Source organism: Xiphophorus maculatus, chromosome 12 (assembly GCF_002775205.1).
Source record: "Xiphophorus maculatus strain JP 163 A chromosome 12, X_maculatus-5.0-male, whole genome shotgun sequence".
Classification (NCBI taxonomy): Eukaryota; Metazoa; Chordata; class Actinopteri; order Cyprinodontiformes; family Poeciliidae; genus Xiphophorus; species Xiphophorus maculatus.
In genome coordinates this window covers 2,988,267-3,012,244 of record NC_036454.1, presented here as the reverse complement: position 1 = coordinate 3,012,244, position 23,978 = coordinate 2,988,267, and the positions used below count along the sequence as shown (strand labels likewise).

The 23,978-nt window shown below is 43.1% G+C and overlaps 1 protein-coding gene across 2 annotated transcripts in view; it reads right to left on the bottom strand.

The window, feature by feature from the left end:
• Nucleotides 1-23,978, bottom strand: part of LOC102223608 (spermatid perinuclear RNA-binding protein-like) — a 40,031-nt gene that overhangs the window by 6,002 nt on the left and 10,051 nt on the right. For both annotated transcript variants that reach the window (XM_023344135.1, XM_023344137.1), the window contains exons 2-12: nucleotides 19,225-19,347; nucleotides 16,109-16,326; nucleotides 15,814-15,979; nucleotides 13,658-13,799; nucleotides 11,785-11,903; nucleotides 10,906-11,001; nucleotides 10,717-10,828; nucleotides 9,558-9,655; nucleotides 8,247-8,340; nucleotides 8,077-8,145; nucleotides 3,226-3,434 (exon numbers count right to left, since the gene is read on the bottom strand). In XM_023344135.1, coding sequence (XP_023199903.1) covers nucleotides 3,226-3,434; nucleotides 8,077-8,145; nucleotides 8,247-8,340; nucleotides 9,558-9,655; nucleotides 10,717-10,828; nucleotides 10,906-11,001; nucleotides 11,785-11,903; nucleotides 13,658-13,799; nucleotides 15,814-15,979; nucleotides 16,109-16,326; nucleotides 19,225-19,227 — 1,326 coding nt within the window. In that variant the 5' untranslated portion in view covers nucleotides 19,228-19,347. The remainder of the gene's footprint in view (nucleotides 1-3,225; nucleotides 3,435-8,076; nucleotides 8,146-8,246; nucleotides 8,341-9,557; nucleotides 9,656-10,716; nucleotides 10,829-10,905; nucleotides 11,002-11,784; nucleotides 11,904-13,657; nucleotides 13,800-15,813; nucleotides 15,980-16,108; nucleotides 16,327-19,224; nucleotides 19,348-23,978) is intronic.

Below are 23,978 nucleotides of genomic sequence, written 5' to 3'. Positions count from 1 at the left end.
TCTCTGAGCAAGGCACCAAGCAGCGGTGGGAACCGCTAACTAAGAAGCTAGCCGCCCTGAAGCATTAGCTCTGCTAATGCCAGAGCGCTGCACCAGCACGATGTTTAGCAGAAGCTAATGCTAAAGCGCTAGCTTTAGCCACGTTGACATCCACCATATCTAAAGACATGTGCTACCTCATAGTATAGCGCCCCCAGCAGGATCAGATTTGGAATTACGCAGCTACCTGAACTGTTTGCGCTGCAGGAAGTGATTCTTGGTCTCAGTTTTATAGCTGTTGAGTTTTGCGGACGCTAAAGCCTCGGTCAGGAAACAAGAATATTCTGGAAGGATCTGACAAACTTCTTCCATCAAAAAAACTTTACAATTACTTTAACAAGTAAGGCTGATTTATTTGTAATGGAAAAATGTGACCTTAGTGATACAGAAAATGTATGTTGTCAACTTTTTAGTTATTCACAGTAAACATCATTCACACCTCCAAACATCTGCAACAAATATCTGATTTCCAGATCTGATTATCTTCAGGACTCTATCCAGACCATAACATAAAGTTTAAATCCTAAAGCCATTGACAGAAATACAACCTGTGAGATGAATTTCATTTGAACATAATTTCTATATTCTTTAAAGCTCAGTTATTAGGCCCGAGCAGCAAAGCGCTGCGAAGGCCTATTGTATCTGTACTGTTTATTATTACGATTCTTCCCACCTCTTCGTGTGCCTTTTTGGGGGCTTTATCATATTCAAAAACTCACCAAACTTGGCGGTGGCGACTAGAAAATTTAAAAATTTTGAATTTTAAGGTTGTCGCAAAAATCGCAAAAAAAATTGCTCAACGGCGGCAACTAGCAATTTTCTGTTGACACAATGGTATGAACGTACTTCATCGTAGAGACATGAAATTTGGTACACTTGTAGAGCTCACCAAAAGACTCAGAACTTACATTTAATGTTATAAGCCAACTATCACAGGAAGTCGGCCATTTTGTATTGAACGTCCATTTTTTACCTCGATTTTGCTGTTTACAGCCTTCGTATTTGATCGAACTCCTCCTAGGGATTTCGATTGATCGGCTTCAAACTTGGTCAGTCTGATCATAAGGCATGTTTGATTTAAAGTTATCAAATTGGTGAGTTTTGGAGCATGTTGAAGGGGGGTTAGCAGGGGTCAAAGTTCACCTACTCGCCATGAAACACGAAACTCTTATATTTCCTATACAAAAACACATAGAGGGATCAAACTTTCAGTGATTGATCGTCATCGGGTGTCCTAAAATACCCTGTGGTGAAATGATGACATCACTTAGGCCACGCCCCCTGAGAACAGGAAGTGTCATGTTTTACTGTGAACGGTCGCTATCTTAGCCCTTTGACTTAATCAACATGAAACTGTGTCCAGAGACAGAAGACATGTTGGGGTGTTGTGGATTCCAACACCGACCGGCTTTGACATAGCAGGTGGGCGTGGCGGCGTGGCGAAGTGACCTGTAACGCCGTTGCCATACGTTTGGCTCTGAATTCCACAATTTCGGGCCCAGCTGCTCCAAACTCACTAGGATGGATCCTTATCCACCCACCGACAGGAATTCATAACAAAATTTGGTGGGCGTGGCCTAATTTCTCTATAGCGACCCCTAGAGTATTTTAAATGAACAGCCCCAGGCCATGCTTTAACCTAGAATTACGAAACTTGGTACATATGTGTATCTTGTCAGGACGTACAAAAAAGTCTCTTAGAGCCATGGTCGAAACCCAACAGGAAGTCGGCCATTTTGTATTGAAGGTCCATTGTGGACCTCAATTTTGACGTTTACAGCCTTCGCATTTGATCGAACTCCTCCTAGGGATTTCGATTGATCGGCTTCAAACTCGGTCAGTCTGATCATAAGGCATGTCTGATTTAAAGCTATCAAATTGGTGACTGTATGAGCTTGCTGAAGGGGGGTTACCAGGGGTCAAAGTTCACCTACTTGCCATGAAACACGAAACTCTTATATTTCCTATATAAAAACACATAGAGGGACCAAACGTTCAGTTATTGATCGTCATCGGGTGTCCTACAATACCCTGTGGTGAATTTTTTTTTTTTCGTAGGCCACGCCCCCTGAGAACAGGAAGTGTCATGTTTTACTGTGAACGGTCGCTATCTTAGCCCTTTGACCTAATCAACATGAAACTGTGTCCAGAGACAGAAGACATGTTGGTGTGTTGTGGATCCAAGCCTTGACCAGCTGCGATGAAGCAGCTGGGTGTGGCGGCGTGGCGAAGTGACCTGTAACGCCGATGCCATACGTTTGCTTCTAGATTCCACATGTTTTGACCGAGCTGCACCAAACTTGGCCTGACTCATCCTGGTGTGATGCCTGACAATGCTATGTCATCATATTATGACGTCATCTAAGCCCCGCCCCCTCGGAACAGGAAGTGTCTTTTTTTTCCTTGGAAAGCTCTGTTTATGGCTCTCTTGACCTAATCAAGATGATTCGGATGATAAACTCTGTCAATGCTCGCTGCTGGCTGAACCGTGTGGGCGTGGCCAAATGGCGAATATCAGTCCCTCGCCATATACATACGTTTGGCTCTAATTCACACATGGATCATCCGATTGGCGCCAAACTGGATATGTATGATCTTTGTTCACCTCTAAAGAGCCCGACGGGTTTGAGATGTAATTTGACTCCACTGCGCCCCCTAAGGTAATACATCGGCCGTATCTCCTCGACGCATCGACCGATCTGCACCAGATTTTTTGACAGTCGTCGGGGAGCGCCGCCGAACGCATTCACGCCTGTCGCCCGGTGGACGGGCGGGGAAAATGCGCGACAGCTTCTGCGGCGGCTAGCGGGCGGCGATGCTGGAAACTGCGGCAGAGCTTCTGCGGTGGGGAGCGGGCTGCGACTCTGGAAAACGTGCGAGAGCTTCTGCGGTGGCCGGAACCCCCGCGGTGGCCAATAGGCCGGAGCGGCGCTTGCTGCGAGGGCCGCCCGAGGCTGCTTGCAGCTTTAATTATATTTATGGTTATGTTTTCTTCTCTATTGTTTTTATTTTGTTCCTTGTTTTAAATAAAGTGAAAAAAAATTGTGAAGATATGGAACTGCAACTTAAACAGACTTCACCCCCTTCAAAATAAGAGCATGACTAAAACATCTAACTTGGAGAATATTTAACAGAACCGTCGGGTCTGGAGAACCGGGCCGTCGGGTCTGGAGAACCGGGCCGTACCTTCAGGGCCACCTGCAGCTTGGCCGTCCTCTTGGAGTTCCCGCTGGCCTGGTATGTGGTTCCCTGGATCTCTACAGACATGGTGAAGACCGGAGCGTGGACCGGACCCGACTGACACAGCAGGCGGTACTGAAGGCCCGGATGGATCTGGTTCAGACGCATCAGAGCGTTCATGGGATGGTTCGGGTCGGTCATCCTCCAGTCCAGCACTGCAGAAACAAAGACGCAGATATTAAACCCAAAGATCGCTCAACAAACATAAAACATTTCTGAATATTTAGGAGAAAATTAAACCAAATAAAAAAATATTTTTTATAAAATCAAACTAAAGCCGGTTCTTCCTGTCAGAGATTTAATCTCTGAGTGCTGAGATTTTTATAAGTTATAAAACAAAAGATTATAATCCAACAGGAACAAATATTTTCAAAATAAAGCTGGATTGATGATCAAATGGTTGACTTTGGAGCGATCCCTCATACTGAACATGCATGTGGCGACAGTGGAAAGAAACAACTTCCTGGTTACAGGAAGAAACCTGGAGCAGAACCAGAACTGGACTCAGTGTCACAGAAAGCGAACCGGTGTTTGATTATCTCTGAAGTTTTAACTTGATCACATTTTCAGTTTGAAAGTGATGATGTGATGATGCAACATTCTCCGTACTGATTTAGTAATATATCATTAAATTAACATTTGATTTTACATATTTATATTATTGTAGAACCCAAATTTAGAAAGGGTTTGGCACTCTTACCTTATTAAAATAAATTCACACAGTTTGCAAATATATTTGGAAAAATGAGTCAATTTCCAGCAAGATGGAGTCACTCTACGATTGAAAACGCTTCTTGTATTATTAATAGTGAAGTTTAATAAGTGAATAAAAGCTGATTTTGCATCAGTAAAATCAGCTTTTTTCGTTGGTGATAATTTAGCTAATTAAAATAAAGTGCTATTAATCAGGTTTATAAAATTAAAAACATCATCTGGACCCAGAAGGTTTAAATGTTTCCACTCAGACTCCAATTCTTCCTCAGTGCTTTTCTGTCTGACAAAACCTGGAGCTGTGGATTTATTTTACCAGAGTGATGCTGCATGTTCTGCATCACTACTCAGCAGCTTTTCTTCATTTTAATCCGTCCTCAAGTAAATTCCCACCATCAGCAGCCCTTAACGTTTCTTCAGAGAACCATAATGAGCTGATGTGATAAAACATCAGAGAAAAAAACTCTTCTCTGCTCCCAGTGGTTGAACTTACAGCAGATTATTCAGGAAAAATTGATTAAAAACAGAAATAAAACCTGAATTTTGTATTTTTAGACAGAAAAAGCAAAGAGTTGTCTTAAGGTTCAACAATAAAACTCCAGCAGAGAGGAAAGAAACAGCCGAAAAACAAAGCCAGCTCCAGTGGACGGATCGGATCGTGAGGGTCGTTATGTCTGGATCCCACCTGAGGGATGTTTTCTGCAACACCAGACAGAAGCAATCAATCCTCAGAGGGGTTTCTGATCCTGGAGCAGCAGGCGTTTAACGGCTGCTCTGGTACAAATGTTGGAGTGTTTATGGCTCTGAACGTGTCGACCATTTTAATCCCAGAACCATGAGAGATATAAACCTGTCCTGTTTTTATTCAGTCAAAAGTCACAAATAATATTTATACACAGTTAAATCTGTAACAAAAGTAGCTTGTTTTTTTTACCAGTATGCTGCTGCACAGGTGTAAGTTAACAGGACGCCAGGATGGAAAAGCATGGAGGAACAACTGCTGCTGTTTGTTAAGAGTGCAGCAGGATTTTATTTTATTTATCATCCGAGTCCAGAAAAATATTATTTCCAGAGGAAAACTTCTTATTTATACACAGAATATGGAAGCATGACTAAATCTGTATCTGAATGGAGGTCGAGACTTCTGGAACAATCTGCTTAATTTAATGTAGCACAAAATAACTGCATGTTTAATTAATTTATTAGACAATTTATTAAATATGCCATTAAATCATTAAAATGTACAGCTAGAATAGTCGATTCCTGTTCCTGCAGCGTCATCATGAAATTATTTCTTCTGTCAATCTAGGCTGTTAAAGTTGAGGGGCGGAGCTAAAGCGGACAATGGGTGGGTCCAATTGTGGGCTGGGCTAAAGCTAAGTTAGGGGCGGGGCTAATTGTGGGCTGGGCTAAAGCTAAGTTAAAGGCGGGGCTACTTTTGGGCGGGGCTAAAGCTAAGTTAGAGGCGGGGCTAATTGTGGTCGGGGCGAGAGTGGAGTCAGGGGCTAATATTGATACGCTGAACTTGACTAGTTTAGCCTGATTCTTTGAAAATTATGGCGTCTTTAGTTATGGAGAATTTTTATGGCTAAAAATGATTTTTTTTAAAAACAACTTATGTTTTTGAATATAGATATAATAAATGCACGTTTTAAAAATATGTTTTGTGTAAATGTATTTCAAAACTGAAAGTGGCAGTAATACGTTTTCAGATCTGATTTTCTTCATTAGGTTGGAAACTCTGTGCTTTAATCAGAAGAAAATGAAAGATGTTTTTCATCGTTCTTGACTTTTTTTCTTGGAAAACAGAAATAAAATGATGGTTCTTTAAAAATGATAACAAATTTTGTACAGCTGATGTTTATCAAAATTATAAGCTGTCCTTTGTCAAAAGGTCGGGGAACAGAGAGAATGATGGGAGCAGCAGCTTTGTCCTGAGGAGAGCAGATGGAGACAGATGGAGAGGAAGAGGATGGAGGTGCTGATGGGTTTTTTGGGGGGTGACGGGGTGATGGGGGTGTTAATGCCCTGACTGACTGTTGAAGGAAGCAGTGAGATAATTGTGAGGCTGCAGCCAGCAGGATTGATCCCTCCAGTAAAATGGCCGATAAAGCTGCTGATTATTTCTAAACATCAAACAGAACAAAAGAAACCTGCCTTCAAATGAAGCAACCAATAAATAACCAATAATTATCAGCTGCAGATCAATAAATGTTTCAAATATTCAGATTTTAAAGGGGCAGTGTCATTTAAAATACACGTTTTAATCTTTCCATGTTTTAATGTTATTGCCTCATCACAAACTTTATTCTTTCATGTATATGTGAGAAATCCTGTTATCTCTATGGCAACCATTCAGCTGTGAAAAACGCCTGGGTGGACCTAGCCCCGCCTCCACCACTCAACTCCTTCAGACTAGCCAGCATCAATTAGCAAACACCTGAGCTCATAACAGGAGCTGCTGCTCAGAGCAACCACGGTAAAAATGTTGTTAAAGGGTTAATAGAGGAGCCATGTTGTGACGACTTCCTGAAGGTGGAGCTTCAGAAAGAACAGGAGTTTCTTAAAGAGACAGAAGCCCAATTTCAAGGTGTTTAATTATAAAGTAAAATGTCTTTCAAGTCATATTTGATATATAACATTTTTATATTAACTGATGGTAATGTAGCTCCTTGATTGTGCTATAAAATGGAACTATGTGCCTGGAAAACACGACACTGGCCCTTTAAAGGCGGAGCGTCCAGATTCTGGGTGTTCAGGAAACGATTGGGATGTTCAAAAACATCCAGAAAGATCGGAGGAAGACGGAGGACAGAGCAGGACTATGTTAAACGTTCTCTGACATTCCAACTACCAGAAGCTGGTCATAAATATCACTGTTTAAATATCATGAAATATAAAAACATTTATTTCAGCCAGTAACATCCAGGAGCAACTTCCTCCATCAATCCAGGAACAGCCTGGCTTCATGGAGCTCTGCGGCTCAAGGATTAGGGTTAATAAACCGAACTTCAGATTAACATCTCTGATTAATGAAGACTGGAGTTTGTTTCTCCCTGATGAAACCTTGCAGGCCGTTTGGAGCCGCCTGGTTTCTAGGAAACATTCACAGCCTCAACGCTTTCAGTTCCACTGAGTCACTTTCTCACCTTTTACACAAAGCCTGTTCAGCATCACCTTGTTTACCATCAGCGGGTGTTTAGACACACACACGCCTGCACCCCCACGCACGTGCACGCACACACACACACACACCCACACACACACACACCCACAGACAGACAGAACAGAGGAGCTCTCTGACTTCACAAAGTCTTCAGTCGATACCCATTTATCTGCTGCTATTAGACTCTGCGCTCCGGCTGTCTCACAGTAATCTGCTTTTTCTGAAGCTTTCTCACAATATTCTGCTTTTATGTTCAACATTTTGTCTTTTTCCGTCTCAGGAAGATTGTTTCAAATATTTTCAGACAGTGGGATCTTCAAACAAGGTCAGAGAGAAACAAATCTCTGGCTGCATCCACAGATCAGTTTCTTAAACATTTTTTTTTGTGTGGTTGTTCAAGCTACCAATTAAACAAATTTCTACAAAGCGACCCGCAGAAACGTCACAGCAGCGCTCTGTTGCACCATTATTATTATTATTATGAAAGGTCAACCAGCCCCCAACATATTGTCCAAATCTAAGAAAATTGTTGTCAAATGTTTGTGCTTCGTTTGTTCAGTAAAAATTTTAATTTGTGCTGCTATCATTTTAAAGATATCCATAAAAAAGTTCCCAGAGGTCATCAGAGGTCAACCAACCTTTCATTCTGCTAATAATGTGATTATTTACAAACAAATTTGGTGTAGATCGACTCAACTATTATTGTGCTGCAAATTTTTTTGTTTGTGCTGCTTTTGATTTGAAGATATTGATGATTAAAATCTTCAAAATGACAGCAGAATAACTTAAAATTTTTGCTGCATAAAAGTTTGACACCAATTTAAAGGAGGTGGGGTGGGGGGGCTTCACTCAGGGTTTGAACTGAAGATAAAAACAAACTAAAAACTCGGATCAGGTCTGATCTGCTAAAGTTAAATCACCTTTCATCCGTTTGGTGAAGTCTCTGTCGTCACAGCCTGAGTCGTCCCGGAGCCTCTTCAGGCAGCCGCCTGCAAGCAGAAACAAACACGGAGGTTTCACACAGGGAGGAGGAGGAGGAGGAGGAGGAAGAAAACATCCAAAACAAACAGAAAACTTCCTGAACTCTGACCTTCCAGCAGCCGTGGAGAAACCTTGGTGGGCGGCAGAGGATCCATGTTCAGAACCTTGTAGAGCTGACCGAACGCAATGAGGCGCAGCGCATGCTGAAACACACACACACACACACACACACACACACACACACACACGCCCACACGCACACACACACACGCGCACACACACACACACACACACACACACACACACACACACACACACACAGACGGTTAAAAACAGAGCAGGAACAGGCTGCACAGCTACCAATGAGTTTCTGATCGATTGGCTATAATTACCCCAGAAGCTGGTGGAGCAGCTCGGAGTGTTGAGGAAACTTCATGCATTATAAAAGCTGAAAACCTTCCAGGATTAAATCATTTCTCTGAAGTTTCAAAGTGTGGCAGATTCACAATTTACTCTGTGATTAAATTCTGTCATAATAGTTTTAAATGAACAAAAATGGAATTTAATTTTATAGCTTTAGTGAGAAAAAAAACTCAGATGTACATGAACAAGGATTTTGTATGTTAAAAATACAGTATTAACAGAATAGAGCAAATATATAAAAACAATGGAGTATTTGATTGGGCAGTGTTAAATGTTTTACAGCCACAAAGTGCCATTTTATACCACAATCAGTGTTACCTTCAGTTAAAAACATGCTGTATATAACAACAAAAATTTGACTACATAATTTAACGACTTCAAATTGGGCCGCTGTCTCTTTAAGAAACTCCGACTCTTTCTGAAACTCTGCCTTCACAACGTGGCTCCTCTTTTAACCCTTTAACAACGTTTTCACCAACGTTTCACTGAGAAGTTGCTCCTAAATCGAGCTCAGCTGCTTCCCAGAGGATCTTGCTGAGTCTGTGGCTGCAGGCGGCGCTGAGGCGAACCTCGGTGGGACGCCGCTTAATGAGCGCGCTCAGTTTTACAGCAGGAAAACAGGAGGAGAGGCTTTATGACGCTCTGCAGGTCAGAGCTCATAAAACCTGATTCTAGGTGTAAGAAAGTGAAGAAGTTCTTCATTTGCTTCGTCTCCAGCAGAGATCAGAGCATCGTTTTAAATAAAACGCCTCCTGAATGAATTCTGACCCACTTTGCTTCCTGTAGAACCGGTTGGAGCCGCTGTGGAGCAGAGGTGAGATCAGGTCTGTTCGTTTAGAGGTCTGGGGCCCTGAGCGAACAGGAAGCGCTCCAGACTTCCTTACCACAGTGCCTTTGAGCAACAAGATGCTTTAATTTAGGCTGCTATGCTAATGCTAAGCTGTCTGAGCTGCTAGGTTCGGGGACGGCGTGGAAATGTGGGATGTTTGGGACTCACCTGGGCGCTGCGCGTCAGGGCGTCGGCTTCCTGCGCGCTGAGCTGCGTCAGAACGTCTCTGGGTTCCCGCTCACAGGGGTCGTGAACTCCTGGGCCTCCTGGCACGAAAACACACACACACGTTCTCAAAATAAGAAGGCGAAACATCCGTCTTCTGTTTTCTATGACGGAGTATTACGACCTCTGTAGATGGAAAAAAAGAGGAGGAGCAAATTTCCACCAAAAATGTTTGAAGGCCAAAAATCTAGAAAAATCTCAGAAATTTTCTAGAAAAAAAGCCTAGAAATTTTTGAGCTTGAAAAGTAAAACATTTGCTAGAAAGAACTCAGACATTTTGTAGAAAAACATGTAAATTTCTGAGTTTGAAAAGTTGAACAATTTATCTTTTAAAACTTAGATATTTTCACATTTTTTCTAAAAAGTTTTTTGTTGTAAATTTACTTCTTTTTGTGTCTACATTGGCCTTAATACTTCTATTTTCTATTTTCTGTGAAACTGAGTCTGAAAAAGAAGCTCCTGAACGACTGAGAGGTGATGAAAATCCTGCGGCTGTTAGCAAAGCGCTCACTTCGTCAGAAGGTCGAACTCTCTGCTGATGAAAAGATGTGAAGGATTCCCAGACGGAGGATCAGAAAATGAAGCGAGGACAGAAAACAAACGAGGATGTTTGTGTTGATTGGAGCTGAGCGGAAACATTTATCAGACTGAGGATGAGAGCTCAGGCTGAAAAACATTCAGCGGTTCTGAGTGATGGAGGTGAATCAGTTCATGTTTCTGAAACAGACTGGACCAGTTCTGCTCATCTCATCTTTCTGTGTTTCTGCAGCTTTTTAATCCCACTTTGATTTGATTTTCCAATAATAAACCTGTTTTATTCAGAAACTGAGGGAATTGCTTCTCTATTGACAGAAACAAACAGCTTTTCGCTCCATGATGCAGCTCAAAGCCAGGACAGTTCCAACACCTGCTATGTTATTTATCTGATGTAGAAAATATGGACTTAAAGTTTTATCATTATCTTAAATTATCATAGAACATATCAGTTTTATGTGATAAAAGAGACAATAAAAATTATTTATTCCTTATGTTTTAGGCTGCAGAGTTGTTTTTGAAGTGCTTTCTAAATAAAGCTGGAATGGAATGGCCCGTGACCTCTGACCTGGTAGCAGGATCCCTGAGGCGACGCACTCCATGACCCGGCGCAGAGCTTCTCCTGGACCCAGCGGCCGGTTGCTAGTGGCGACGGCCTTCTCGCAGATCAGCTCCAGCGGCTGCACAGACACATAAGACCACCAGAGGGGCTCAGAGGTCGTGACCTCCGGTAGCTCCTGCGCTGAGCGGCACCTACCCATCCTTGAAGAGGCTGCCACTCCGGCTGGCGATTGCACACGTCCCTCAGAACCCGCAGAACCACCAGGCAGGACTTGAGGTCGGCGACCCGGGCCTGAGGGACAGACGGAGGCGTGAGGAGAGTTTCAACAGGCAGCAGAGAGAGGCAAGGTCACGACCTCTGGAGCGCCGACACGCTGCTGACGGCCGTGAACTGGAGGTTTAGTCAGTGTAACTGGAGCAGATTCAGAGGGAATCAAACCTTCAACCAGATCAAACTTCACTCATCTCGTTTGATTCAGTTTTGAATTGAAACACTGTGACCTCTGACCTATTGACTAGATTTGTAAAAATGCACCGCCTCTTGAAGACCCTCCTTCTGACTGTAGGAGTCAGAAGGAGGGTCTTAGTGCTGTCAATCACCCACGTGGATGACCTGGAAGTAATCTCTACTTCCTAGCAGAAGTAGAGGCTACTAACTGGCTTGGACCCCACGGCCCAGCCCCACTTGGGCTTTTCTTATCTTTTCTTTTTTTAAGAGAAAGCCAAAAGCCACCTTAAGTGACCATAATTTTTTTTTTTGTGAAATTGAAAATGCATCAACCATTTCTAATGTGATCCTTCACAATATGAATAAAAAACATTGATCTTAACGAAAACAACCTGAACTGAAAACCAACTGTGAGTAATCTGATGCCTGAGCTGCAGACCTGATGGGAGAAAACGATTCTCCTGGGAGAAAACCAGCAACCAGAGAGTAAAACCATCATCGTATCAAGAGAACAAAACCCGACGTGACGGTGGAGCAGCGGAATCAGCATCAGGTCGTCATGCCAACACCCGCAGAGAGAACTGGGTCTTTACTCTGATCATTCCTCCCAGAACCTGCTGAGCTCACCTGGAACCACTTGGCATGTCGAAGCGCCACCAGCGCCGCCTGGCACTTCAGCCTGTCCAGCACATCTTCCTCCTCCTCTTCCTCACACCTTGGCTCACCTTCCTCTTGATCAACTTCCTCTGGAAAAACAAACAGGAAGAAGAACGGAGAGTTTAAAAGTATATTAGGTCAACCCTCTGATCTGACCTAATGAGCAACAGGTGGGGGTGGGGGGCTTGTTCTGTCACAGAAAGATTTATAAGACTGACGAGAGAAGGAGACGTGACAACATGCAGCTTTTCAGCAGATCAGAGGATGAAGGCATGAATCACTGAAGATCAGAGTTATCAGCTACTGCAGGACAAAATGAGAGACTAGATTACAGATTAAAAACTAGTAGCTTTTATTACTAGTTTTAAACTAGTAGTAAAAACTACTAAAAAGTCTACTAGTTTTTAGACTGAAGTGGAAGATTTGTAGCAAATATTTTAAAATTTGAAATAATTACCTTTTAAAATCCCTCTTAATGCAGCCAGGTTGTTCTGCAGAACGCAGCTCAGTGAAATGCAGAAACAAAAGTGGACCTACTGACATAATTCAGCTGAACAGTCCACCTTAACTCGTCCTCCTTTACCGTCTTAGAAATAAAGATGAATTTATTTGCACCTATACTCTGGTGAGTGAACATGGAAACAATAAAACAATATCAACATTCCTTTGGATTGTAATTTCCACCTTCATTTAGAGACAGCAGCTGACAGGAAGTAATAAAGTTCAGATAAAATCAGGAAAACCTTCAGATAAAAGCCGAACGTCGGCTGGGAGGAAATAATGAGCTTCGTTTTCACAGTGAGGTGAATTAAAGTTTTAATCATAAACTCTGAATCTGCAGCTTCAGAAAGACAAAGTCAACAATCGCTGCGTTGCTCTGGATCACGGTAAATGTTTCAGTTTTCATCATCTGGGCCATAAAGTGCCTGACCTGTAAAAACAAACAAACCTCACAGGACACCGTACGGCTCATTGTGACCTCTGACCCACACTCTGGATGGTTTTGGACACGGTGGAAACTATAGCAACTCAGATGGTGAGGAGGGGAACTGAAGTCATTTAATTTAATATTAAATTTGAATTCATATCAATCTTTAATCATAAACGTCAACACAGCAGTTATTATGTTTCTGTTGTGAGGTCATATGGACCTTTTTTAATTAAAAAGAATAAAGAAAAGTTTATTGTAAGGCTTTTCAAACATCTTCAGAGTTATTTGATCCTGGATCCAGAGACAGTTTACATGCTTTAATGTTTTTAAATGTGTGAAACGTTGTAATCAGTCGTTTCTGCTCATATTTACCAGCAGAATGTTAAACCTGAGTTTAGATGTTTGGTTGTTGTCAGGACGACGGACCTGAACGAGGAACAATCCTGTTTTTTCTGGAGGTTTTCACTCGACAGAGCGCTCTGAAGCCGTTTGGCAGGGAACATTTTTCTATTCTGTGAAAGTTTGTCCCAAACGCTCCTGCTGGGAGCAGAAACCCGGAGCGGCTCGTTGTTCTGGAACGCCAGAACTTCAGACAGCGCTGAAGATCTGAGAAGCTGAGTGATGGCAGGCTGACAGCTTCCTGTCGTTTTCCACCGCCGCCTCAGACTGGGTTTAAAGCGGACAGGAGCCTCTGAGCTCCAATCGGATCAGAGAGTCCGTCCCGAACGCGTTGCCACCGGAGACGGGCGGCTCGCTTTTCCATCGATCCTCTCAGGAAATCCTCCGTCCAGCTGCTGCTGACCCAGATCCATCGGCTCTCAGCTTTCAGCGCTCCGAGCCTCTGAGCTCAGGTTTCTCCTCCCATGTTCCAGTTCATCCTCGATGTGATGAGACGGAGAAACGAGTGAGTACCTTCATCATCTTCCTCTTCCTCCCTCATGGCGAGCGAGGTCAGGGTGATCTTCAGGGTCAGTCTGGGATCTTTGGTGCTGCAGACCAGGATCGCTGCCTCAGAGACACACGACTGGACTTCATACCTGTCGTCTGTCATCATCTGTAACACAGAGCGACTCCGTTACCATAGTGACCAGGAAAATAAAGACTAGGGGTGCACTTATTTATCAGCCTTAAAAGATCAGTGATCGTCAATACTTCCATGTGAAGCCGATCTAATCCACTGATCTTCTCTAAATCAGCAAAGGTCTGAAAATCAGCCTCTGTCCTGTTCTGTTCGTTTGGCCGTTAGCCCCGCCCACCAGGTCAGTGACCACACTGCTGCCAACGCAGCAACTTACTGGCAACATTTCAGACCAAAATATTTACTCAGCAGGTCGAGCTTTTTAAAGATCATAATCAGCGATCGGCCAGAAAACTGTAATCGCTGCATCATTAATAAAGACATCCATCCTCAGATTTAAGATGTTTCAGTCATTTTTGGTGTCAAAGTAAAAAAAAACAATCCAGGAAAGAAACACTTGAAAAGAATAAATATGTCAGTTGAGTAGATGTCTATCTATTCACTATAAAACTGAGGAAATTGGAATAAAGAAAATAAATCTGCTTCATGGAAACACAGTACTTAAAAAAAACTCATTAAGTTTTTGTGCTACAATGAGGGAAATTTTTGGCCGAATCAAAAATGGTGTATTTCGCAAAACAGCAATAGGAGCACCTTCTTCGCATCATATGTGTCACATGATCAATAATCAGATATTACCATGGCGAACACTGAACAGGAAGTAGTGTTTTTTTAATGACTCGTCTTATGAACAAACTTATTCACTTGTGATTTTAATTGTAATTCATGTTTATTGGAAATATTGTAATTGCAAAATTATGTTTTATTTACATTAGTTTAGTTTCCTCTGCTAATTAGAGCCCAGTTTTATTCCTCTTCCTGCTGAAATCTCCTAGTCTAGAAAATTATTTTTTTAATTTGTATAATTTTAAATAAATGTTTTCCTGAAGTAGTTTTTCCCAGTGTTCATAAATCTGCTTATGTTTCAATGGGATTTTCTGTGGCTTTCCAAAGCTTCATCAGGAGGAAGGTGATGAATCAGAATAATAAAATTCAGAAAGTTTAATTTCATTCTTTTACATTGATTTCCATGACAACATGAACAGGAAGTAAGCGGCACCAGAGCCTTGTTGCCTGCTGTTCCTGCCAGCACGGCGCTCCGTTTCATCTGCAGCCTCTCTGTCAGGTAAACACGGCTCCATCCATCAGGCCGCCGCCCATCAGGCTGCAGTTAGCGGCAGGAAATGAGATCCTCAGACAGTTTCCTCTGTTGATGAAGGAGCTGCGGTGAGTAATTAACGGAGGAAAACCTCCAGCCTCTGAACAGCGGATCCAGACTGATCCTCTGGGTTCTGGGATGGATCACAGCATAGCGACTGTCTGGAGGTGAAGTCACTGTTTGTCAGGGAGCTGCGACGCACTTAGGAAATACAGTTTGACCCCTGACCTCAGGTCTTTCCACACTTTGTTCTCTGATCCTTTCCTGCCTAAAAAACCTTCAACAAACTAAGAAATTGATGAAAACAGTGATGCTGGAGGGTCATTTTCACTGTTTTTTTTTCTTTACACCACAACGATCCATCCACTAGTAACATCCACATTTATTACAGCTGACAGAAAAAATATATAAATCAGATCTTTGGGTAGCAGCTAGAATTAGACTGAGACAGGATTTTTTTATTAATGATATTTGAGCTTCATACAGCATTTTCTTATTCATTTATTATTTTTGCTGATTGCTGCTGGCTAGTCTGAAGGAGCTGAGGTGTGAAAGCTGCTCTGTGAGGCAGAAGCTCTGCAGCTTGGAGGAGGAGCTGCGCCTCGTAGGCGGAGTTTGGTCCATCCAGGCGTTTTGCACAGCTGAACGGTTGCCATGGAGATGGAGGGATTTCTCAAACATGCATGAAAAAAATCAAAGTAACACTCCAGGTTTGTTTTATATGAGGGAAAAACATTCTAATATGACGTAAAATGGACTTAACATGACGCCGCCCCTTTAAGGCGAGGTCCTGCGTGTCTTAAAGGGGCGGGCGCGCTGACGGTTCTGTACCTGGATCTGCAGGGGCAGGTTGGCGCTGACGGTGTACAGCAGCAGCTTGGTGGGTTTGGGTCGGCACATCAGCACCAGCTCCAGCTCCGTGTCGCCTCTGATCAGCAGACCTTTGGCCAGCAGGCCGACCCGGGTCACCCCGCACAGAACCGGCGCTCCAGCTGGGCTGAGACAGAGGAATGGCGGCCAGCGCCCGATTACCTCACAGCACAACGTCTGCCCTACAGCTGCACAGGGTCACTGTTCCTACGGTGAACCCACTGAGTTTGTAACAATGGCCCATAATCAGACTCACTCCGTCTCAGCAGCATCTTCCTCCTCCTCATCATCACAGCTGGACGTCTTCCCTGGGGAGTCCTTCAGGCCGTCCATCCAGTCAGAAACCTTCTTCAGAGCTCCCTCTGCGGTGGACACCAGCGCCTGGACGGCCTCCAGCTCCTCCGGCGCCGGGTAGACGCTGGCGTGTTTGGCCATGACATGGCGGTCGTCGTTGGCAAACGACCGGAACGACCTCTGAGGGTGAGAAGAGAGAGAAAGCACAGCAGCTGGAGGTTACCATGGAGACCTTTCATTTTATCATTAAAGACACTTTTATATGTATACAAGCTAAATAAAAAGGTTAAAACCAGAAAGACACAGATCAGCGAACCAAACCACTGACTTTTTAAAATTCGATTAATTGATAATCGTTAGAATAATCAATAGATTAAATCAATTACTACATTAATTGTTAGTTGCAGCTCCGCTGTAATCAAACCTTCATCGCCCGACTGCCCACATGTACACAAACACCCAGGCAGACGAGTTAGACGGCTGTTTTAATTGCAGCTGCTGCCTTTCTGAGGAAAACTAATGATCCAGTTTTATTGAGCAGAACTGGTTCTGGTTCTGCACCTGATTAAAACCTGCAGACATAAATCCAGGATCTGCAGCAGAGTTACAGCCACCATAGAAGAAGATGAACTCTGCCGATGTGACTGATGAGGACGGCGGCCATTTAAACGCTCATATGTTGATGTTCTTTAGTCGTTAAGTGGAAGTGGCATTTTCCCTCCTTGATGCTCATTTCCAGGAGTGTTTCCACTTCCAGCCCGGCTGGACGCCGCGCTGCAAAGGTCGCCAGCACAGAACCATCAGAACTTTGGGCTTTATGCTGCAGAGAGGGATTATCAGCTGCAGATCATCAAAGTAACGCATCACACAGATAATTAGACTAACAGCAGGAAACTGTCCTAACTCAGATAAAAACCTGGACTCTTTGTCTTTAAAGATGCTCTTATAAAAAATTGATTTTTTCATATTTGTTAAAATTCTCCTTATGTTGTGACAGTATAAGTCATATAACCTGTGGGGGAAAAAATCAAGCTCCTCTGCCTTCTCCCAGTGTTCCCAGTAATAACTGCAGAAATACACTCAGTCAGAAACAACCAATCTGCAAATAGAGAACATTGTAGATGGAAAAAAGTAGTAAACCTGTGCCAAAAAAATCAGGACATGTCTGAGTTTAATCCCAACATTTCAGAGTTTTTCCAGACAATTTAATTCTTTTTCATTATCTGTCTATAACGGTCCTAATAAGTCATCAAACCAATCAGAGCCAAGAAGAGGGTCTTGTCACATTTAGCAGCACATACATGAGTATGACTGAAAGCGCTAAGCCCCTCCCGCTGGCTCTGATTGGTTGTTTTGGAGCATTTCTTTAATAGTAGCTCAGGGGGGAACAGATGATCAGATTTTTTTAGATTTTCTGTCTCATATTAAATTATCACAACATGGTGACAGTTTCAAAGCATATTTTTATAAAAGTTACACACTGCAGCTCTAACTGTGGTGTCAAAAATAACAGAAACACCTGAAACATCCTGAGCTGCAGCAGGTCTGAGCATCACGGCCCTGATTCAGCTTCATCTGCTCAACTGTGACCTCTGTGACATCACTGAGCCGTCCTCTCTCCGCTGCAGAGCGAACCGGATGTCAGGTTTTTCAGGCCAGAGATCCTCCATCTACCGGCCGTCAGGTCCAAGGTCGCCTCGCTCCATCTTCTCCTCCGCCCCCCGCAGCCTGTAAGCGCTCCTCATTACGGTGTGTTATTTATGACGCCGTGTAAATAATTCATGGCGGTTCTGAGCGGAGTTGTGAGGTCGTTCATCACAGCCCGGCTAATCTCTGAGCTGCCGGGGGCGGAGGAGAGTGGGGTCGTGTCGACAGCCATAACCCACAAAACTAAACATTAACGGCGCTCAGATGAAAGATTAAGACGTTAACATGGATTCTGGATTGGCGCCCGGCGTTCCATCAGGCCCGCTACCTGCAGGATGGAGGAGTTTGACGACGCTCACGGACTTAATTACATCCACAGTTTGCCTGTAGCTGACATTTAGTTTAACGTGACACTCAGAGCAGAGAAAACTGCTTTAACATTTGGGTTTCCCTGTAAAAACCTCCAGAGGAAGACAGACGACAGAACGGTTTTCAGTGAGAAGCAGAAAGACTTTATTCATGTTTTCAGGGTGGAAATGCGTCTCCAGATGAAAGAACAAAGCGCCCCCTAGCTGCAGCTCAGCTGAAGTTCAGGAAGATGACGGTTTCCTGCTAGCTTCACGCTCCATTCTTCTTCCAGATCAACTTGAATCTTTTTGCCCTGATGACGATTTGATCAGTTATCAAATCAGAACCATCAATCCGCCCTCTGAGAAACCTTTGGTCATTTTTGGACTTTACAGAGTACCTTCCCCCGACACTAAGCTCCTTCAGACTAGCCAGCAGCAATTAGCAAACACCTGGTGGAACAGCTGAGCTCATTATAGGAGCTGCTGGTCAGAGCAACGCTGGTAAACAAGGTGTTCAAGGGGTTAGTAGAGGAGCCATGTGATAACTTCCTGAAGGCGGAGCTTCAGAAAGAGCAGGAGTTTCTTAAAGAGACAGTAGGAGAATTTCAAGACAGTAAATATCGATGTCATTTGATATATATTGGGCTTAGTAGCTGCATCTCCATGAACCACAAAATTGTGTAAAAATTAAAAGTACAAAAATCAATTTGTTCATTGGAAACACTCCAATGTTGAAATGTTGTATAAAATGTTTCTGTGCTGGATCAGGTGTTTTCCAGCCTTATTCAAAAAGATGTGTTCAGCAAAACTGCAAGGGACAAACTTTTTTAGCTCATGATCAACAACCGGATGTTACTACTATCAGAAATGAAGAAGAAGACGACAGGAAGGAGGAGGAGCTTATTTTAATTTCATGTCTTAATAAAAACACAGCAATGGTGAATTTAGCAGAATATAGACAAAGATTTCACACACAATGGAAACGCAGCTGGTGAAGGTGTCAGAAACCTTTAGAGACTGGGAGGAACTGGGATTATTGCTACTGGGGCACCTCAGCTACCAGTAAACAGAGGAATCTCACCATGTCGGTGCGGTGTGGGGGTCAGGGGTTGATGGGGGCGGGGTCTAGGTGAGGACCAGCGTCCCGTCGCTCGGCCTCCTCATGCAGTCCAACGCCTCCCACTGCTCAGCCTCTCAGGTCCCACTGTGGAGGAAAAAAAACACCAAACATGGCCGTCAGAAACCGACAGGTCATGGGTCGTATCGGTTGCCACGGTGATTTAACGCCGATCTTTGTTTTTGGACCGTTTGTTGCAGATGATCCAGGATTTACTGTGACGCTGCTCAGCTTTCACCTCTCAGTCACATTAGACCTCCAGCTTTCAGTTGTTTCTGTTTCCTGGTTCAAACTGCAGAACCTCACAGATTCTGACAGAACCCGTCCAGCTGATCCAGAAAAGCCTCCAGGCTGAATTCATAGTTCGTCTGGAGAGGTTCTGAGATTTCCCGTTGGCGTCTGAATGTTGGTGAGTGAAACCAGTTCATGTGGTTTGGACCTGAAACCTGATATGTTTTTATGTTCATGTGTGTTCGGTCTCTGGTTTTAAATTCAGCTGTTTTTTTTTAACAGTTTAATCTGTTGTGAAACTGATTTGGTTAAATTCAGTGGAGGGTCTGTCATGCTGCGGGCCCGTTGTCTTTATCGGCCTGGATTAACCCGGTTCCTCTCAACCAGCAGCTGATAGAGGTGGAAGAACCGAGGCTGCACAATAAATCTCCTCTATATTCATACGGCAAAGAGCCGTCTGCAATAATTATTGGGTAATACAGTCCAAGTTTTATATAGTTGTATTTTCATGCTAATGTAATAAATGTAAAGGTCACAGAGTGATGGAGGCACAGATGAGAAAGAGAGAAAAGATGAAAGGCAGACATTCAGAACGATTTCATCTCTATATTCACCAAAGTTTTTGAAAACTGCAGAAACAAGAAAAAAACTGAAAAAAGACTAAATAAAAGCAAGAAAGTGAGTGGATGGATGGATGGATGTTTACAGGTCTGTAGTAACTGAGTGTCAGATTTAAAAACCTGTAAGATGCATTTATTACATCATTTATTGTTTGTTGTTCATTTATTGTGATAAATTTCTTGTCATGATTAGAGTTTGATTTAACGTGATAAATTCCAACTAATGATGTTTTAAAGGTTTTTCAAAGGTTTGGTTGGTTTGACTCAGAGCAGTGAAAAGAGAAACAGCAGCTGGAGATGGAACAAATGTTTTGGTCCCAATCAAACCGAGTCAACTGGACCGTCTGGTGTTAAAACAGCGTAAAGGCAGGACGAAGTGACGAACTGTTGGCTCAGCTGTAACCTCTGCAAGGGTAAAAAACTGAGAACATTAAACTAAAAGTTGATATAGCAACAAAAATACAGAATGTATTATAACATAACGCAGCAGAGCTCTGATGTTTTCATATCTACCATAAGTTCAGGCCGGACATTCAAGGTCGAGTGGATTTACTTTACTGCTGCGGTTTTATTGGACCTCATGCGAGCTGCTTTCCCTGCTAACCTTGCGTCTCCCTGAAGAGGAGGCGATTAAAGCCAGATAATCAGGAATACAGCGATGACTTTCTGAGGACGCCGACAGCAGCAGCAGATGGTGAGCTCAGCATGTGGCAAAAAGACAACGCTGATTAAAGAACAACAGAAAAAAAATAACAGGACAGGAGGGGGAGAGCAGGTAAGAAAGAGTTTTTTTTTCCTCTGCATAAAAATAGACTCTGTGATCATGAAGCCAACCTGCTTTAAAACCCAGAGAGGCTGTAAACAGCTCCCAGAGATCCGGCTTTATTTGCATAAGCCTCACATGCAGAAATGTTTCAGCAGGACCTCAGAACGCCCACGTTACGAGACGGACCAGAGAAAAGACTGAGAAATCATTTCATCTTATTCAACTAAACTATTATTATCATTAATCTCCAGCTGAAGAGAAATGTTAGCAGCAATTAGGCACTGAGGCCAAATAAGGTTCCCAGTTGTTCAGCTGAGGCGCTCGTTAGGCAGAAAACAAATCGCTGCTGTTGCTTTTTAATAAGAGAAGAACAGAACAACAACTCAGACTAACTTTAGTTTATAAAGCAACTTTCACAGGTCAGAAACCAGAAAGACTTGGAGACAAAAACAGAAAACGTGCAACATCAGAAACAGCCGAAAACTAGTTAATGTCAGTCAGACTCATTATGAACCATCAGGTGGAGATCAACAAAGATTTTATTCAAACACCTAAAAAGACTTAAAATAATTAAAACGAGATGCAGTGAAGCAAAAACAATCTAATCCAGCTTCAGACAGCAGACATTAAAGTTTAGAAACTTCACTTAGCTAAAAAAAAAAAAAAAACGTTTCTGACTCAGTGAGAGTGACCCGACAGAATCCGAATCAGAACCAAGGATTCTGAGCTCTGGCTGCACAGAAGAGTCCAGTAGATATTCTTTGATTCCAGTTATTTCATTCTGTAATAATAAGGGTTACAGTTTTATCTAAAACCGGGTGTAATCTGAGCCACACACACACACACACACACAATATGCCTTCATATTTACAAGTTTATATGGTTAAACTTGTAAATATGTCCAAAACCTTCTTTCAGACGCATTATCTATTGATCATGTGTTTATTGCGATGTAGATAATTATTGCTGTATTGCCCAGCCCTGCTCTAACCGAGGCAGAAAGTCATTCATTACCTGATGAGAACTTCTCACTCAGGAACTTAAAGTTTGTTAGAAACGAAAATAATCAGCTGCTTTCAAAATCTGCCCAACGCCTGCAGGACCCAGAAGAACTGCAGTCAGGAAGCCTAAAAGCTTTCTGAGACGTTGAGTAAAACATGACGGTATTGTGACCTTAACAAAGACTCTGTTATCAGCGAATGATGCTTTCAGACAAACAGCTTCCCGCAGCAGGATCAGAGTCAGAGTTACAGGTCAGACTAAAATGGACCTGAGCGTCCAGCCGGTCCAGCTGCAGGTATCCAGGCGCTGGCGGCTCCTGCTGCCTCTCCCGTCCTCAGCCTCCAGGTTTATTTTGGCTCGTGTTTATTAGGCCGGTTTTACTGCCAGAAACTTTCATGTGGAGGCTTTTATGTTCTCACAGCACTTCAAATAATTCCTCCTGTGAGCTTTCAGCAGCCGAGGTGGGAAGGTAGAAACCGTTCTGTCATACAAAGCATTCCTAACATTTGATCTGACAACAAAAGGCAGCAGCTTTCTGTGGCTAAACCAAAAGCTGGGGATGGCACACTTTCTCACACCTGGGAGTTCTGCTGTTCCAAAGTCAGGAAGCAGTTTCTACCTCTGCTTTTATTAGGCCTGTTTCTCCCAACGCTGCAGCAGAGAGCAGCCATGAGTCTAAGGCTGGATCAGGGAGAAACCTGAATGTTGTTCTCTGGATTCTAACAGCAGGTAGTTTATCTGTATTCTGATAAATAAATGAGATCTTGAGCAGAGGAGGATTTGTGTCACTTCTGCACAGCGACAGCGTGGGCGGGTTGAACACACGCACACACACAGACACACACGCACACACACACACACACACACACACACACACACACACACACACACACACACACACACACACACACACACACACAGCACTGATGGCTTGTTTGCTAATGATGTGGATTTTAATGATTTCCATCAACATAACCTCTACATCCTGTTATCTGAGAGAAGGAGCAACAGTAGGTGGCAACGCAGCAGATAATCAAGTTGCTCTTCAGCAGACGGAGACGCCGCTCACCAGAAGGTGAAACTTCAGGACCGAAAGGTTCTGATGGCGCCGAGAGAAAAATGAAAGCAGAGTCCAAAAAATGGCTCGGCTTTGTTTTAACATGGAAAACATCTTGTTATATGTGAAATAATCTACCAATGGAAGTAGAATATTTTTATCAGTATTAAGGAATTATTGACTTAAAATAAGCTCCTATTTATTTGTGGAAAGTTACTTGTAAGTTAGTTTTGTTTATTTGCATAATTTAATGTATTTCTAACATTTGCATAATGTGGCAATTTTTTTATTTTATTTTATTTTATTTTATTTATTAATCTATCGATGAGGCGTTTGGACCCGTCGGTTCTGCTCCTGATTATTTCCTCACCATATTTCCAGTCGCTGTTTTCCCTCCACATGTTGTTGTGTTCATGGACACTGAGGAGGAACCAGAGACACGGCGACAGAACATTTCACCATCGAGCCACTCTCTGAGCTCCAGAGATGGACGAGTTCGCCTGCAAAGGCACCTGCCGGCGCTGCATCAGGAAGCCACTGTCGGCATGACGACATGAACGCATCAGTCAGGCAGGTTGGGTTGGTGTTTAAGACAAACCAGTCAGCTCCCAGCATGCACTAGGGTCTGTAGGTCAGGCCTATGGAGGCGTTTTGGGACTAACAGATGGTGGTAAAACTGAGTTTGAGTAGAAATTCCTAGAATTAATTTATCATCACCTGATTTCCTTTCTGGGTTTTCAGAGCTCAGAAAGGAAATCGCCTTTAACAAGCCGACATCCTGGATCACAGAGTGAGTTTCAGTAGAAGATACAACAGGAAACCGATGGGTCCAAACGCCCCAGTTTCAACCAATCAGAGTTAACCTGGATTATTAGCAGGTCAAACCGTTTTACTTGGTTTAACTGAACTGACTCGGCAGGTTAATGGTAATCAAAACCCAACGTTTCAAAGTTGTATTATTTAGAAAAAAACATTTACGGCAGTTTTATTCCCCCGGTGCTATAAACACAATTATCATCCATAGTCATCACTCATTTCCTCA